General features: G+C 40.8%; 1 protein-coding gene across 8 annotated transcripts in view; it reads right to left on the bottom strand.

Annotated features, from left to right (window-relative positions):
* DGKZ (diacylglycerol kinase zeta) overlaps positions 1 to 19,392 on the bottom strand; it is a 187,703-nt gene that overhangs the window by 35,684 nt on the left and 132,627 nt on the right. For all 8 annotated transcript variants that reach the window (XM_063437883.1, XM_063437885.1, XM_063437884.1 and 5 more), the window contains 17 exons: positions 18,833 to 18,889; positions 18,581 to 18,652; positions 18,333 to 18,404; positions 17,133 to 17,249; positions 16,967 to 17,038; positions 16,057 to 16,152; positions 15,828 to 15,910; positions 13,453 to 13,513; positions 12,656 to 12,769; positions 11,146 to 11,286; positions 10,458 to 10,536; positions 10,048 to 10,103; positions 9,904 to 9,966; positions 8,688 to 8,761; positions 8,015 to 8,126; positions 7,040 to 7,239; positions 6,654 to 6,754 (listed from right to left, as the gene is read on the bottom strand). In XM_063437883.1, coding sequence (XP_063293953.1) covers positions 6,654 to 6,754; positions 7,040 to 7,239; positions 8,015 to 8,126; positions 8,688 to 8,761; positions 9,904 to 9,966; positions 10,048 to 10,103; positions 10,458 to 10,536; positions 11,146 to 11,286; positions 12,656 to 12,769; positions 13,453 to 13,513; positions 15,828 to 15,910; positions 16,057 to 16,152; positions 16,967 to 17,038; positions 17,133 to 17,249; positions 18,333 to 18,404; positions 18,581 to 18,652; positions 18,833 to 18,889 — 1,570 coding nt within the window. The remainder of the gene's footprint in view (positions 1 to 6,653; positions 6,755 to 7,039; positions 7,240 to 8,014; positions 8,127 to 8,687; positions 8,762 to 9,903; positions 9,967 to 10,047; positions 10,104 to 10,457; positions 10,537 to 11,145; positions 11,287 to 12,655; positions 12,770 to 13,452; positions 13,514 to 15,827; positions 15,911 to 16,056; positions 16,153 to 16,966; positions 17,039 to 17,132; positions 17,250 to 18,332; positions 18,405 to 18,580; positions 18,653 to 18,832; positions 18,890 to 19,392) is intronic.

Raw genomic sequence — 19,392 nt, 5'->3', positions numbered from 1 at the left:
TGCTCCAGCTCTATCTTCTTAGCCCTCCCTTACATGATCCCACCTTCAGTAGCACTCCTGCTATGATAACCTTAGCTTTCCATTAAATATTGCTGCTGTTATAAAACATGTCAGCTACTCGTTAGCTATCAGCACACAGTGTGCACATGGTTAAAGTATCAACATACTGATATACTAACCATGTCAGCTACTCCTGACTCACTATTAGCTCTCAGCACACAGTGTGCACATGGTTAAAGCATCAACATACTGATATACTAACCATGTCGGCTACTCCTGACCTCACTATTAGCTCTCAGCACACAGTGTGCACATGGTTAAAGCATCAACATACTGATAGACTCACCATGTCGGCTACTCATGACTCACTATTAGCTCTCAGCACACAGTATGTGCATGGTTAAAGTTTCAACATACTGATAGACTAACCATGTCGGCTACTCCTGACTCACTATTAGCTCTCAGCACACAGTGTGCACAGGGTTAAAGCATCAACATACTGATAGACTAACCATGTCAGCTACTCCTGACACACTATTGGCTCTCAGCACACAGTGTGCGCATGGTTAAAGCATCAACATACTGATATACTAACCATGTCGGCTACTCCTGACTCACTATTAGCTCTCAGCACACAGTATGCGCATGGTTAAAGCATCAACATATTGATAGACTCACCATGTCGGCTACTCCTGACTCACTATTAGCTCTCAGCACACAGTGTGCACATGGTTAAAGTATCAACATACTGATATACTAACCATGTCAGCTACTCCTGACTCACTATTAGCTCTCAGCAAACAGTGTGCGCATGGTTAAAGCATCAACATACTGATAGACTAACCATGTCGGCTACTCCTGACTCACTATTAGCTCTCAGCACACAGTGTGCGCATGGTTAAAGTATCAACATACTGATATACTAACCATGTCGGCTACTCCTGACTCACTATTAGCTCTCAGCACACAGTGTGCGCATGGTTAAAGCATCAACATACTGATAGACTAACCATGTCGGCTACTCCTGACTCACTATTAGCTCTCAGCACACAGTGTGTGCATGGTTAAAGCATCGACATACTGATAGACTAACCATGTCGGCTACTCCTGACTCACTATTAGCTCTCAGCACACAGTGTGCGCATGGTTAAAGTATCAACATACTGATAGACTAACCATGTCGGCTACTCCTGACTCACTATTAGCTCTCAGCACACAGTATGTGCATGGTTAAAGCATCAACATACTGATAGACTAACCATGTCGACTACTCCTGACTCACTATTGGCTCTCAGCACACAGTGTGCGCATGGTTAAAGCATCAACATACTGATAGACTAACCATGTCGGCTACTCCTGACTCACTATTAGCTCTCAGCACACAGTGTGCGCATGGTTAAAGCATCAACATACACATACTGATATACTAACCATGTCGGCTACTCCTGACTCACTATTAGCTCTCAGCACACAGTGTGCACATGGTTAAAGCATCAACATACTGATAGACTAACCATGTCGTCTACTCCTGACTCACTATTAGCTCTCAGCACACAGTGTGCGCATGGTTAAAGTATCAACATACTGATATACTAACCACGTCGGCTACTCCTGACTCACTATTAGCTCTCAGCACACAGTGTGCGCATGGTTAAAGTATCAACATACTGATAGACTCACCATGTCAGCTACTCCTGACTCACTATTAGCTCTCAGCACACAGTGTGCGCATGGTTAAAGCATCAACATACTGATATACTAACCATGTCGGCTACTCCTGACTCACTATTAGCTCTCAGCACACAGTGTGCGCATGGTTAAAGCATCAACATACTGATATACTAACCATGTCAGCTACTCCTGACTCACTATTAGCTCTCAGCACACAGTGTGCGCATGGTTAAAGTATCAACATACTGATATACTAACCATGTCGGCTACTCCTGACTCACTATTAGCTCTCAGCAAACAGTGCGCGCATGGTTAAAGCATCAACATACTGATAGACTCACCATGTCGGCTACTCCTGACTCACTATTAGCTCTCAGCACACAGTGTGCACAGGGTTAAAGTATCAACATACTGATAGACTCACCATGTCGGCTACTCCTGACTCACTATTAGCTCTCAGCACACAGTGTGCGCATGGTTAAAGCATCAACATACTGATAGACTAACCATGTCGGCTACTCCTGACTCACTATTAGCTCTCAGCAAACAGTGTGCGCATGGTTAAAGCATCAACATACTGATATACTAACCATGTCGGCTACTCCTGACTCACTATTAGCTCTCAGCACACAGTGTGCGCATGGTTAAAGCATCAACATACTGATAGACTAACCATGTCAGCTACTCCTGACTCACTATTAGCTCTCAGCACACAGTGTGCGCATGGTTAAAGTATCAACATACTGATAGACTCACCATGTCGGCTACTCCTGACTCACTATTAGCTCTCAGCACACAGTGTGCACATGGTTAAAGTATCAACATACTGATATACTAACCATGTCAGCTACTCCTGACTCACTATTAGCTCTCAGCACACAGTGTGCACATGGTTAAAGCATCAACATACTGATATACTAACCATGTCGGCTACTCCTGACCTCACTATTAGCTCTCAGCACACAGTGTGCACATGGTTAAAGCATCAACATACTGATAGACTCACCATGTCGGCTACTCATGACTCACTATTAGCTCTCAGCACACAGTATGTGCATGGTTAAAGTTTCAACATACTGATAGACTAACCATGTCGGCTACTCCTGACTCACTATTAGCTCTCAGCACACAGTGTGCACAGGGTTAAAGCATCAACATACTGATAGACTAACCATGTCAGCTACTCCTGACACACTATTGGCTCTCAGCACACAGTGTGCGCATGGTTAAAGCATCAACATACTGATATACTAACCATGTCGGCTACTCCTGACTCACTATTAGCTCTCAGCACACAGTATGCGCATGGTTAAAGCATCAACATATTGATAGACTCACCATGTCGGCTACTCCTGACTCACTATTAGCTCTCAGCACACAGTGTGCACATGGTTAAAGTATCAACATACTGATATACTAACCATGTCAGCTACTCCTGACTCACTATTAGCTCTCAGCAAACAGTGTGCGCATGGTTAAAGCATCAACATACTGATAGACTAACCATGTCGGCTACTCCTGACTCACTATTAGCTCTCAGCACACAGTGTGCGCATGGTTAAAGTATCAACATACTGATATACTAACCATGTCGGCTACTCCTGACTCACTATTAGCTCTCAGCACACAGTGTGCGCATGGTTAAAGCATCAACATACTGATAGACTAACCATGTCGGCTACTCCTGACTCACTATTAGCTCTCAGCACACAGTGTGTGCATGGTTAAAGCATCGACATACTGATAGACTAACCATGTCGGCTACTCCTGACTCACTATTAGCTCTCAGCACACAGTGTGCGCATGGTTAAAGTATCAACATACTGATAGACTAACCATGTCGGCTACTCCTGACTCACTATTAGCTCTCAGCACACAGTATGTGCATGGTTAAAGCATCAACATACTGATAGACTAACCATGTCGACTACTCCTGACTCACTATTGGCTCTCAGCACACAGTGTGCGCATGGTTAAAGCATCAACATACTGATAGACTAACCATGTCGGCTACTCCTGACTCACTATTAGCTCTCAGCACACAGTGTGCGCATGGTTAAAGCATCAACATACACATACTGATATACTAACCATGTCGGCTACTCCTGACTCACTATTAGCTCTCAGCACACAGTGTGCACATGGTTAAAGCATCAACATACTGATAGACTAACCATGTCGTCTACTCCTGACTCACTATTAGCTCTCAGCACACAGTGTGCGCATGGTTAAAGTATCAACATACTGATATACTAACCACGTCGGCTACTCCTGACTCACTATTAGCTCTCAGCACACAGTGTGCGCATGGTTAAAGTATCAACATACTGATAGACTCACCATGTCAGCTACTCCTGACTCACTATTAGCTCTCAGCACACAGTGTGCGCATGGTTAAAGCATCAACATACTGATATACTAACCATGTCGGCTACTCCTGACTCACTATTAGCTCTCAGCACACAGTGTGCGCATGGTTAAAGCATCAACATACTGATATACTAACCATGTCAGCTACTCCTGACTCACTATTAGCTCTCAGCAAACAGTGCGCGCATGGTTAAAGCATCAACATACTGATAGACTCACCATGTCGGCTACTCCTGACTCACTATTAGCTCTCAGCACACAGTGTGCACAGGGTTAAAGTATCAACATACTGATAGACTCACCATGTCGGCTACTCCTGACTCACTATTAGCTCTCAGCACACAGTGTGCGCATGGTTAAAGCATCAACATACTGATATACTAACCATGTCGGCTACTCCTGACTCACTATTAGCTCTCAGCACACAGTGTGCGCATGGTTAAAGCATCAACATACTGATAGACTAACCATGTCAGCTACTCCTGACTCACTATTAGCTCTCAGCACACAGTGTGCGCATGGTTAAAGTATCAACATACTGATAGACTCACCATGTCGGCTACTCCTGACTCACTATTAGCTCTCAGCACACAGTGTGCACATGGTTAAAGTATCAACATACTGATAGACTCACCATGTCGGCTACTCCTGACTCACTATTAGCTCTCAGCACACAGTGTGTGCATGGTTAAAGCATCAACATACTGATAGACTAACCATGTCGGCTACTCCTGACTCACTATTAGCTCTCAGCACACAGTGTGCACATGGTTAAAGCATCAACATACTGATAGACTCACCATGTCGGCTACTCCTGACCTCACTATTAGCTCTCAGCACACAGTATGTGCATGGTTAAAGCATCAACATACTGATATACTAACCATGTCGGCTACTCCTGACTCACTATTAGCTCTCAGCACACAGTGTGCGCATGGTTAAAGCATCAACATACTGATAGACTCACCATGTCGGCTACTCCTGACTCACTATTAGCTCTCAGCACACAGTGTGCGCATGGTTAAAGCATCAACATACTGATATACTAACCATGTCAGCTACTCCTGACTCACTATTAGCTCTCAGCACACAGTGTGCGCATGGTTAAAGCATCAACATACTGATAGACTCACCATGTCGGCTACTCCTGACTCACTATTAGCTCTCAGCACACAGTGTGCACATGGTTAAAGCATCAACATACTGATAGACTCACCATGTCGGCTACTCCTGACTCACTATTAGCTCTCAGCACACAGTATGTGCATGGTTAAAGCATCAACATAGAAACATAGAAACATACTGATAGACTAACCATGTCGGCTACTCCTGACTCACTATTAGCTCTCAGCACACAGTGTGCACATGGTTAAAGCATCAACATACTGATAGACTCACCATGTCGGCTACTCCTGACCTCACTATTAGCTCTCAGCACACAGTATGTGCATGGTTAAAGCATCAACATACAGATATACTAACCATGTCAGCTACTCCTGACTCACTATTAGCTCTCAGCACACAGTGTGCGCATGGTTAAAGCATCAACATACTGATAGACTAACCATGTCGGCTACTCCTGACTCACTATTAGCTCTCAGCACACAGTGTGCGCATGGTTAAAGCATCAACATACTGATAGACTCACCATGTCGGCTACCAACCAATGATGGCCTCTGAGCATGGAGGCCAATACATTGCCTCCACTTGTGGGCAGATGTCTCAACTGCCCGAATGGCAACTTCATGAAAATTCCTGAAAAAATTATTTTTAAAGGACACTAGGCAAGCGCAAAACCTGCAGAAACGTGGCAGATTTCAAACCAGCCCAATTTTGCTGACATGCCAATGTGCTCTCAAGTAAGCTTCTCACAACAGCTACCAATGAGGGTTGCCAGGGCCCCTACAGAACTGGGGGAAAAAAAGGAATATTAATTTGTTCCTATTATTTTATTTTCACTCTGCCCTCCAGAACTACTGCAAATAAATCGCCCTGCACATAAAAACTGTTAAGGTCCTCCACTGCCGCTCATCAATTATTTTTAACATCTTATCCCACATTACAAGAAAAAAAAGTGGGGTACCCTTCTGTAATAGAAGTCTGCAAAAGGGGAATAAACATGCAGAATATATAAATCTCCCAATGGTCTAATGTGAACACGTAATAATAATAATAACAATAAGGAGAAGAAGAAAATAGCAGTTGTGCTTTTCCTGTAATTTGCTTGTGTGACGGTGTATTAAACCTACTCGCTATGCGTGAAAATTCGATAATTCTCAACCAATAGCATTGCCTGTGAATTAGCAGAGTCTGCAGGAAGGATAGATCAGAGCTTGATTACATAATCATGCAAAGATGTCTGGACAGAACGTTACAAAATAGTTCGCCGCTTAGTGTGCACTAATTATCACTAGAAAGAACACAAGTAAATGGCTGGTTTGGATTCATGGGTTCTGCAAATGTAAAAAAAACAAACAAAAAAAAAAAAAAACACCTGATGGCAAACATGATCTTCAGTGTACTGCACATCAAGCGAAGCAAAGATAAATACATCAGGCAAAAAGAGGGGTTTTGTATTTGCTGAAGTCAGTCAGTATTTATAAAGTACTTACAAGCTTCTCTCAGTTTCTCCTTGTCGTAGTGCAAGGCCTCGTAGTCATGCATGGAGATGCGGTTGACTCGTAGACGCAGCCTGTCCGGAACCGGCTGCTGACTGTGCAGAAACATAGTATATATACACACACAACGGTTAGTCGAGGTTCAGAAAGAAAGAGTGCAGTTTCTTTGCAGGGGAGAAATGATCTATATTCCAATAGGTGACTCATAGAGCAGTTGGGAAACAAAATATTACAAATATTAATAAAGGTACTGGACCCAGGGAGGCCAGCATTGTTTGGATAACACCACTATTAGATTTCACTAGAGTGGAGGCTACACAAAAACACTATGGCCTCATTTTTATCAGGATGCAACAATCACTGAATAGTAAATAACTCACTCATTGCGCAGAGGGATAGACGTACGTCTCTTGGTTTTCTGTACAAGGTTGGCCTGATTCCGCAGGGTAATCTTCACTATAGAAGGTCCTAACTTGCAAGGCTCACCATCTACTTGCATTGGAATGGACTTAAATGTGCTGAGCAGAACCTCTCGGCATTGGTGCAGTCGTTCACCATGACCACCAACCTGCAGCGCAGCCTATTTGCAAAGTCAATGAGAATAGCAAAGGGATAAATATATACCTTCATACTCTGAGCAAACAGGGGCTGGAAGTATTAGAATGAGAAGAAAACAGAGGGATAACTGGAAACAAATATTCAAGGAATGTTACCGAGTATGCCAGAGATAAACAGACAGACTGATTAAGAAAGACAAGACAAAGTGAGTGATGGGTTAAAAAAAAAAACAACAAAAAAAAAAAACAAATTAGTCTGCAGAGTCAGTGATGGGGAGTGTATCTGCGTGCTGTTTGCTTGTAAAAGAATACATGTCTGCACAGCGCTGTCTATTGGGAAAATAAAATGTCAAAGTAACTACAATAATTAATGAATAGAATAGAATTGAATCCTATAAGGTACAAACAATTGAGAGAGGGATGATGTGTGAGTGGAGACACAGGAGAGAAATATAAGCCTGGCAGTAGCATTCATTATGGAAATTAGAGAGTCAGTATGGTTTGATTTGTGCCACACAAGTTGACAGCTGGTGAAGTGTGGAAGGTCGCTGTGAATTCACGTGGAGGTTACCTGTAACCAGGGCAAAACGCATATATTGGTATAGCCAGAACCATGACACATAGTACTGGTGGAATGGATACGTTTGTTTAAACCGTATCGGAGGGAATGTTTGTGCCACCAGTGAAGAGTGTGTACATTGGATCAGCAGAGAAGGTTATTGTCATCCATTCACACTGGAAAACGTCAGAAACTCAAGGAAAGAACTAAAATCAGAATACAAAAAATTAAAACTCTACCAGAGATGCCATGGTGAACCCAATCACTTCAATACATCCATCATCGTGCCTCTGAGGTTCAAAATCATGGTGTTCCCCAGGATTCCCCCATGGCATAGTGCCGGCACAGTACCTAAAGGGAACCAAGCAAAGCTTATTGCAACAAACAAACAAATATAGTTTTATGTAGAGCCAACATTTTCACCAAAAGAAAAGGAACAATCCATTTGTAACATCTTGGTTCATAATGAAGTACAACATCCAGAATCCTTTGCAATAACATCTGTGGATAAAGGACTGCAATGCCCAATATCCTCAGTTAGGCTCTGCATGTTGCAGTCAGATCACAGTGCGATTTGCTGTTTATTAACAACTAAACAGCTACTTGTTCGCTATCCCCTATGAACATTACAAGAAGAGATCATTTGTTCGGTGTGCACGGGGCACAGTCTAGACCTTCACATACACAGCTGCAACTTGAGCCCGTGTTCATTCCAATAAAAAAAAAAAATACACTTTCATTCTAAGTTGGACTTCTGGAGCAACATTCAAATAAAGGAGGTAAACATGATACCAAGTACTGGTTGGGGATCAGTGAATGGAGAATTGAATTAGTTCCCTTTCAGGGCTACGTGAGGCTCTATGGAAGGATTCGGAACAAAATAATAGAAATGTAAGATCCCCTGCTACTCACCGGGGTATGTTAAGGAATACTAAGCATTGCAACTTGAGCTCCTGGATTTTTGCAGTAAGATCCGTGTCATCACACTGCAAGGGAAGAAAGATCAGGTCAGTAACAGACTTATTTCCAGTTTAATTTGTACACGGTAAATAATATAAAACATCTTCATGGCCCCAAACACACTCAGGACTATTCATTATGCAAGGAACTGTGAGAATAGAGAAGGGAACAGCAAGTTTAAGGTTAAAACCCCAAGCTAGAAAAATAGAGCTTTAGAATTTCTACAAATTACTTCAGCATGAAACATTACACATCCCTTCACAACTCAGTATTCCTGGTTTAGCAAATAACCCTGGCTATTTAACATCACACATGGCAGAGAGACCATCCATTTCATACAAACTGCCTTAATATTACTATACTATTAATTTACGCGTGAAACACATTGCAGGTTTTTTCATAATAAAAATGGATCTTATATCGAGAGATGATTTAGTGTCAGTGATGTGAGACAGACAGAGACAGACACACACACACGTCTAAAAGTAAGCCGAACCTTTGCTATAAACCCTATAGCTTATACTGTGCAAAAGTATCTTAACCCCTTAAGGACCAAACTTCTGGAATAAAAGGGAATCATGACATGTCACACATGTCATGTGTCCTTAAGTTGTTGAACTAAAGAAAAACAAAAATTTTAAAAAATTCATGGTATCAGTAAGGAGGGGTAGGTAAAAAAGTATGGGCACAGCTAGTGACATTGAGTTGCTGTTCAGCTGCCAGCTCTACGTTAAAGGCCTGACAGCAAAACTACAAATCCCAGAAACCCCTGCTGTGCAATACCCGCTGGCAATACAGATATATGTGAAGACATAATGTACAGCTGTATTACGGGAGCAAAAAATGGAACACTGCATACCGTACTGCAACTAAGTCTACACATGGCACCAGACACATCTGTGTGCCTGGAGTATCCCTTTAATGTATTAACTAGCCTAGCCACACTAGTGGGTCTGCTGTGGTGGTTTCAACCTCAGCGTAGCGGGAAGGTACGTATTTAGAGAGAACTGAGAATGTTCAAATAACATCTCACTGCATTTGTTTCAATAAAAATGTAGTTCCCTGCTAAACATTCGAAATGCATACAACTCTGTACCATGAGAAAATAAAAAATAGCACTATATGGTAAAACACACAATACACTACGAGCTGTAAAGTGGATACTCACAACTACACGGATGTGTTTGGCCAGATCCCGTGAGCTGCCGGTCAGGAAGTCGGAGAATGCAGTCTGAGTGAATAATGACAGAGTGAGTGAGGTGTGGCGAGTTAGGAATTGGTTAGAGAAGAGCTGGGCAGAAGGAACACTCACCCCGGCATAGAACATCTTGTTCCGGAAACGGCTGTTAAATTTCTCAGGCTTGGCCTCTAATGGTGACAGAGAAAGTATCAACCCAAAATGTTCATATGCTGTCAAACAAAACAGGGGAGTACACTGCCAAAACTTCTTCAGAATCCAAACTTTCTAAATTAAATAACGAGACACTACCAACGGCTTATTAGCGCATTTATACTGAGCCACACCGCTGAAATCTTCATTTATTCCATGCGTAATAGCCATTCCCCAGCTTGGTGGGCAAACACAGCAATGCTATCCACTGCAGACGGGAGGATACAATCACACCCCATACACAATGATTTCAAATACGGCTAAACCAATAACAAATCCCCTGTACATAGTTAAATATTCAATATAGACTACAACATATTGGTGATATGTACCTCGGGACTCATGGAATTCCAGCGTGACACGAGCGTCAAATCCAAGGCTAAAATAATTATTGAACACATCCAAGGGCAGCTGTAGGTTAGGAAAAACAGTTAAAGAATTGGATATCAGTACTGTAAAGCCCACATGCCAGGACCAGTGTAACCTGGGGTCACTTTAGAAAGGATAATATTTCATTAAAAATATTATAGTACGTAAATTGGTAGCAAATGTATAAATCAAAATGTAGCATTTTAATACTTTGACCTTAACTGCTACATCACGGACATAGCAGTAAGGACGACAGAATGGGCATCTAGTTTGGCTGCTCCAAGTGATGCAGTGACTTCCCATAACTCTAAGAACTGTGAGATGCTGATCACATAACATGGACACGGGGCGTTTATGTATTACGTCCCTCCATCTGTTACAGGAGTCTGTGCTGAGTGAAGGGGAATGTCAAGTCTTTTCATTTTTATTATGCTTGCTGGGTTTTTTCACCAGTGCAGTATAAAGATATGTAACCATCTGATCGTGAACTCACTTGAAACTTCCCCCATCTGCCTTATCATTCATCTGCATTTTGACTGCTCTTTAGTGCCTTATTAATACTAAAACCGCTTGTATGAAACCCTTCCATGTAACACTATCGCAACCTCTATTGTTGGTATTTGTGTTTCTGCTAAATATGTGGCTCCTCACCTTATCTGTTGCACCTTCAGCCTTATCATCTTCACAGGCTTCTGGATTCCGCTCTACTTCCAGATTCCACCGATCTAACTGGACCACAGTTCCCTCCTCCACATGGCTGAGGATTTTTGAAAGAGGTTCATCTGTGTAGCCCTGATATAGTGGAAATGGGAAGGTAAAGAGATAAAAGAACATGTAAAATATCCGAGACCATCTACCTGTATTACTTCAACTTCATGTCCTGTCCTCTTGTGTTTTATACCCCACGTCCTCTAGACTGTATACTTGTTTGAGCAGGGTTCTCTTCAACCTATTGTTCCTGTAAGTTTTTGTAATTGTCTCATTTATTGTTAGATCTCACCCGCCTATAATATTGTAAAGCGCTATGGAATTTGTTGGTGCTATATAAATAATAATAATATTGATAACGATAATGTCAGCCGCAGTATTAGCTTTATAAACTTCTAATGGAAGGCTTTCTCTTGTATCTACACATGAGAAAAATAACACCACTGTCTTCCATTTCTAACTTACGCATTTCACCAATACCTTCCATTCTTGGGAGAGAACTTAATCACTCGTGCGGTTACAGGGCATAAAAACTGCTAATTGCTAACACACTTCTTAAACAAGCCGAATATAGCCAATGGGTCAGCACAACAGCTGGAGGGTTACCCCTGAGTTAAACAGCTAATGGGCTCTATTAACTGTAAAATCAATACAGAGTCAGGATGTCAAAACAGGGACGTGATCAAATCACTTAAAGCCACAATGTGCTCATTTTAGAGGTGTGTTTGATATAGGACCACTGGGAGCAAGGTAGGCAGGAAATCTTCTAATGCCAACCCATACAATTATCAGTAGCATGGCATAGCTAATAGACATTAATATAGCCACATGAACCTACCATTGTTCTATATCTGAAACTATAGTTTGTATGCATTAAAGCACTAATCTATCTAATCTATATCACTAGAGACACCTACTGGATAATAGGATTACTACAGGTATAAACGAGGATTGCAAGGCAATATATTTTGAATAGGCAAATATACCAAAGGCAATTACTCAGATCACCACAAATAAACATCTCCACAACTGTATGCCAAATGTCACATCATCTACAATTTGGAAAATACAACCCATGTCAGTCTGTCCATTAGATGTCTCCATCTAGAATATACTTTGCATCTATCTCCACTAAACCCTTTTGACTGCTTTCAAAAGTTGAAAGGGCAATAATATATCAGAGTATCAAGAAATTAATTTGACAAACTACATTTTATTAGCCATTTTCAGTTTAATTTGCATTACTTTTTAACTGGTGTATAAACGAATCCACTGCTCATGTTAAAGAAGGGCCCTCCATCAATGTTATTTACTTGGTGCCCCTAAAAACCCCCTGCTTACGAATCTCCATTCTAATAAAGAAGAGGACTATATCATCAGCCAGTTTACAAACCAATCTGCAGTTAAGATGTCATTCATAGCTTAGGAAACATGATAACAAGGAAGCACTTACCCCACCCCAGTTGAGAGTCCTAGCGAGATCATTCCCGGTCCCTAGAGGAAGGATGGCCACAGGAGGAGGAGGGAAGAGCTGCAATTGGTCCAGAACTGAAAGGATCCATCCTACCTACAATTAGAGTGAGGGACTGTGATGAACATGTGCTAAATAGACCAGAGAGTTAGGATTCTGTAGAAATTATGAGCTGGGGGCCCAAGAGAGATACTGAGATTTGGACAGGTGGAAAAAAATTACAGCTTCAAAAAGACCGAATTAAAAATGTATAGTAAAAAAAAAAAAAGTACCCTTTAAAAGGAACACTATAGCGTCAGGAATACCAATATGTATTCCTGACACTACAGTTCTACAAGTGCCCCTGACCCTGTTAGCAAAAGTTTACTCACCTTTCATCCAGCGCTGTGCGGTCTTATCGTGTCTGGCCCACCCTCACTCCACCTCCTTGGTTGAGATCAAACTTGATGATCACACTGCTCTGTGCCAATCAGGAATGTTCAGCGCATCCATGCAGAGCGTTGAGACGGTAAACATTAGTGCTGCACACTATGCAGCGCTGACCCAGGAAGCACCTCTAGTGGCTGTCTGAGTGACTGCCATAAGAGGTGTTACTAGGCAGTAATGTAAACACTGCGTTTTCTTTGCAAAGACAGAGTTTACATTAAAAACCTTGCAGGGACATACGATACCCACCAGGACAATTACATTAAGCTGTAATTGTTCACGTGACTATAGTGTCCCTTTCAAGTTAAAACTAGACAGAAAAGGAAATGAAAGCAGAAACAGGTGAAGCTCACCGTGCCATCCCCACCACACGCAAGAATCCTCAGAGATGGTACTTTCCGATACATTTCCAACCTGTCAGAAGAATTAAATGGTGAACGTGCAGACAAACCACCACAAGTGTGACACACCATAAAAAAAACAAAACCAACACACACAGTAGATACACACTAAATAAAGCTTCACGTGTGTTTAAAACAAGGCACACATGGTTCTTATAATTCATGGTAATCCTCATGTGGATTTACACGCAAATACCTATACAAGTCAAAGACTATAAAAACACAGTATGTGTATCTCCACCACAAAACTCAGTATAGTCAACACCGTATATTTTATTATGCCATTTGCCATGATATGGGAAGGCACCACTGTGATCTGTTAAAAAAATAAATCAATAAATACAATCTGAAGTGGTGAATGCTGAAAGCCAGCTACATCGTCCAAAGCCTTCTAAAAGAAGATTTCTAGCTAGAAATGTCATAAATGATCTCTCACTTTCTGTCTGCAATCACACCTCTAAGAACAATGACTAATGTTGACCTATTTTACACATGGTTAAATATGCAACCTTGTAATACAATGGAAATTTAAACCCAAGAAGTGGAAAATCTGCAGAAACTCAAACTACATGATAACAATAACACAGTTATTTACTAAAGTGAGAGCTCAAAGTGCATTTTAAATTTAGGGCCAAAGTAGCCGAACTGAAAGGAGACATGTTTTAGTTAATTTATCTTGAAATTCCTTTGAATTCTCATGTTAGTGAATAACCCTGTCAAACATTGGGACTCATAGCTTTTGACTTAAAAAAAATAATTTCCATTTTGCTGGTTACGCTAGCTGGCACAGGATGTCACAGCTTTCTTTTGGTCTGTCCCAGCCTGCAGTCTTTCACCAGTAATACCGCTACTCTCATCAAGAAGACCAGCAAAAGTTTCTGTAAACTGTGTTTTGGCAAAAAGCTGATAGCTCAACTACAATGAGCAGAAACCCTTGCTCTGTCCATAAAGCCCTGTTATGAAAGTATTTATAGGTTTAACCCCTTAAGGACCAAACTTCTAGAATAAAAGGGAATCATGACATGTCACACATGTCATGTGTCCTTAAGGGGTTAAAGGGACACTATATAGTCACCAGAACAACTAGAGCTTATTGGATTTTTTTCTGATGAGCACAGTCAGTCCCTTCAGAGAAAAGGTGGTGTTTACATTACAGCCTAGGAACACCTCCAGTGGCCACTCCGTATACAGCCACTGGAGGTGCTTCCTGGGATAGTGCTGCACACTGTGCAGCACTGCCTTTTAGAGTCTCCTTGCTCTGCATGGAGACGCTTCACGCTCTCCATAGAGATGCATTTCAATCTATGAGGAGATGCTGATTGGCTAGGGCGGCGTTTGGTCCAACCTCCCTGGCTGAAATCATCAGTACTGACTCATGGAAAAGCTTAGTGATTGTCGAAGATCATCAATTCTGATGTCAGCCAAGGAGGTGGATCGGGGGTCTGGGCCCGCGCTGGGGAAATTTTGTTTTTGAGTTTTCTTAATTCATTTATTTTTATTTAAGGAGGAAACAGGGGACCAGGGACCCTTAATGTGTTTTTTACACTATATGGTCAGGAATATATGTTTGTGTTCCTGGCCCTATAGTGTTCATTTAAGTCAACACTTGGAAATGTCCAAAAATAATAATAAAAAGTTTTAAAGCATTTTGATTTACGTTTCCTCACTTTCTTATTAGGGCAGTGCTAACTTGCAGTATATGTAAAGTATTATAATTTATTTCAGATGCAGCAACTTCAACTTTTTTGTGGTTTCCTTCTGTTCGAAACATTTCTTACTCCAAGGAGAGGATGTATACATAGATACACTATACCACTGGGTCAGTGCAAATATTAACTTCACCAGTGAATGGATTTTTGTTTTATTTGGTGCGGTTTATCACTTGTTCCTTTGTTACAATTTTTGTAAGCTACACAAGGTTTGGGAATCCTTGCCGATTTACTGCTGCCTATTCATTAATATTGTAGCGAGTGCCTATATCGTTTTTTCTTGAAACCTCTGATGTGCGGATTATCTTTTATAATTAGTTTTCACATATTTATAAAATGCATTATCTGTACAAAGTCCAACGAACAAGCAAAAATATATAAATAGCATTTAATGCAAATCATTTTATATTTCCCCTAATTCCTAGCTCATCCCCACACATATCAGACAAACTCCAGAAGATGAGGAGAAGTATTAGAGTGTAAACTTTTCAAAACGGTGGCACCTGGAGATAGCAGGTGTAATGAGATATTATATAAACTTCTGCTTCTCTGACAAAATAATATATCCTGAATGAATTTATTTCAAGCGCGAAAACCAGGCAACAGAATGTTACTTACGCTTCTCTTGGGCCGCCCTGGCAGAGGTCAAAAACCTGACGTGGATTCAGATACCACATAAATGACTGAAGGATCTTGATACCCTGTATAGTAATGATAGTGAAAAAAAAAAAAAAAAACATTTAACATCAGCCGTACTGGGCAATTTAACACAATGTGGGATATTCAAAAATAATGCAATTAGGCATGGACTGTAGCATGAAGAACATAGTTGGGTTGGCATGCTTACTTGATTTCCACCACTTTTTGGATTGACAAACACAAGCACAGGTTTCATCAACGGACATGGTGCTGGTCTGATAATGAATGGGCGTATCCTGGTTTCCTGAAATGGATTTAAACACTTCATTAACAAATATGACACTTCCTTTACACAACCCACCAGATTTACTTCTTATATATGCTCGACATGATGAGCGTAGGCAGAGATTTACCGGCTATGCAGTCACACAACTGGCTTTACAATTGTGCTGGATAATCTCTTAATCTACAGCAGAACAACAATCCGTGAGAAGATTTATAGTGTAAAGGGATGAGAGTGGTCAGTTGACGCAACTATTAAAAAAATAATCAGACTGTATGACAGTGCTGTCCAATGTTTCTTTGGTGGTTAAACTCAGTGACCAATAAAGTGACCATATTGGTCATAATATAAAAAAAATCTTCATCCTGGGTTTTATATAGAAAAACCCCGCTATTTACCACTGCATGCATTGTAAGGATGATGCAAAATTGCAGAGAAATGATTATGTAATAGTTAAACACCTCGCAAGGTTTGCAACTTGAACAGCACTTACAATACATTGTTTAGTGTGATGTATCGTACAGTAGGAACTTTGAGGAATAAAGTTTTTGAGTCTTGAACATACAGCATCATCACTGTTATGTGTGTGGAAAAATAGAGTTACTGTTTCGTGCTTTTTTTTACCTTCACGCACGTTCACTTATTTATTGGATACTGTACTCTGAGCACACTCATTATTTTATGCAGGGGGTAAGGGAGTTTCTTTATTTTCTGCACGACAGTCTTTTATATTTGTTGAGTGAAGATTCCATTTTATAAATTCTGACACTCCTTCTTAATGTATGGCAATTAAATGTGTAAAAATGTGCCTCTGTGTACCCACTCTCCGACTCACCTCTGTTCCTTTTTTACTGGGTTTTCTCTTGAAGGAGGGCCTTTTTTTCTTTTTGCTGGACTTGATTGAGCTCTGCCAAAAATCAGTTAATAACAAAGGAATAAGTCAAGAAAAAAAGGATGATGGATTGTGAGTGCAGGGGCATACATAAACAAATGTAGCTCACCTGCGGCCGGCGCGCTCGGATTATCCAGGTAGGGGGTACAATGACAGCAGCATGGGCCCCTAAAGAGCAGGGTTCTTCTATATGGTGCAGCATGAAGCAAGATACTTTGTTGTGGTACTGATGGGTAAGAGAAAGAGAGAAGGGGTGTTGAGGACTGATTTGGAATGAAGACAAAGCTATTGCGTGGGATATGCATAAGGCTATCCTAACTATAAGATAAAGCCAAGGCCTAATGAAAGTATTTTAAAAATTGGGCAGACTAGATGGGCCAAATGGTTCTTAAAATGGGTCTCAATTAGTGGTTTACTGGCGTTGCATCTTCTCCTATGTTGTGTTTCAAAGCTGTTGTATACAGCAAACACAGGCTCAAAGGAATCCATGTTTTGAATGGAATGAGGCAAAAATGTTATTCTTTGTTAAACTAATTTGCAAATGCCCACCCAGAATCCTCTGCGGCAGAAACATTGCTGCAAATGTGTGATTTCTCCTGGGGAAAGAAAGTCTTATGGCTTGACTGGTGTGCAGATAGATAGATAGAGATTGATTATATATATATATATATATATATATATATATACACACATATATACACACACACACACACACACGTTAAGCCAAAATTCAGAGTAAGATTTGACAGCTAAATAACTTGTTTGTTAGTAGTTACATTTTTTTGTTGTAGGTACATATTACAACGGAGTCTTGGTAGATTCATCATGGGTAATTTAACAAAAAAGAGCGATAAGTAAAAATAGTGGAATTTTATTTTCAAAACGGAGACAGCCGTTTGACGAGCCGATAATTTTAAGAATTGTCAGATTAATTGTCCGCCACGTTAGCCTGACCTTTCAGCTTCCGATTACTTCCCATGGAGATATCTGGAGAAATTCAAGCACTTGAGCCTCAAACATTAATGTTATGAACAATGTAATCGAAAGAATCCGACTGTGAGGCAGCAAATGGAGGGGATTTAAAAGATGCAATCTTCCGTACCTAGTCAAACAAATTTCCATACATTAAGCATTCGGAGTATGCAATATCACTGAAACTGGTTCATTAATAATAAAAAGTTATCTACTCCTCAAACCCTACTCTGAATGTTGACCCACCCTGTACAATGACATCACTAAAATGATAACACCAGAAGAGAAAAAAACAAGATAAACCTGAGAAAATAATATTCTCTATAACCAAACTTACCGCCAGTTTGCACCACGAGCAACTAATTGCCACAATCTCTTTGCTGTGAAAAGCAAATTTTTGCTGGAACCCCTAAGAAGAAAGAAAAAAAAATCCATAAACTGGTAAAAAAAAAAAAATGATTACATACAGTTACATTATATTCAGGAAGCCTGACAGTAACGGCGTTGCTCAAGTAGATTATGTGAAAATCTGATTGTCACAAGACAGGTTAGTTTTGCTAAGTTCCTAGTATGCCAGAGACTCACCTTACCACACTGTCGGCATTTTCCTGCTTGCCGTCTGCGGTGAACCCAGTGATGCCTAACAGTGACGGGTTGCTTGAAAAAGAGGGGCAAGAGAAAAGTGAGAGATGGCAGAAAGTCAATTGTTGGACATCAGTAAGGACATGTGGGGAGAACAAGACAAAACAGCTAACGCAATACACTCCGGCAAGGCATAGTTATTCTAATAAGCATTTATCTAGAATATTGGAGGAAGAAAGAAAACAGCCTCTGTACCTCTCGTATATTGCGTGAACCAGACTCACGGAATGAGGGTTTACATCGAAAATTTATCTGCAGGTGAAATAAAGACATGTCCACTAATTATTAATAATAATAACAGAGCTCCAACAAATTACTGTACGAGGGGTGGACAAGACACACAAGGAAAATCAACAATACAAGTTAAGAGTTATAGGAGCAAAGGGTGGTGAGGGACCTGTCCAAGTAAACTTACAGTCTGAAGCAGTGTTTCCCAAACCAGTCCTCAAAACCCACCAACAGCCCAGGTCAGTATCTCCATTGGAATAAAACAGAGAAAACAAACATACATCCTGGATGGTGTGTGAGCCATGAGGATTGGTTTGGGAACCACTGATCTAAAGGAAGTGGGTAAAATTATATAAAGGGAAATGGTAACAGGCATTCTATAAAAAAAAAAAAACGAGAAATCTTGCAGATCTGAGCGGGAGAAGAGGATGGTGCAAGCTTTAAGAAATATATTTTATTGTAAAGTTACAAAATAAATAAAAAATAGATCACTTTTTACTTTGCTGCTCAGGTGTACACTACACCAT

Source organism: Pelobates fuscus, chromosome 12 (assembly GCF_036172605.1).
Source record: "Pelobates fuscus isolate aPelFus1 chromosome 12, aPelFus1.pri, whole genome shotgun sequence".
Classification (NCBI taxonomy): Eukaryota; Metazoa; Chordata; class Amphibia; order Anura; family Pelobatidae; genus Pelobates; species Pelobates fuscus.
The sequence above is the reverse complement of the archived record's forward strand: the minus strand, read 5'-3'. Positions and strand labels throughout refer to the sequence as shown.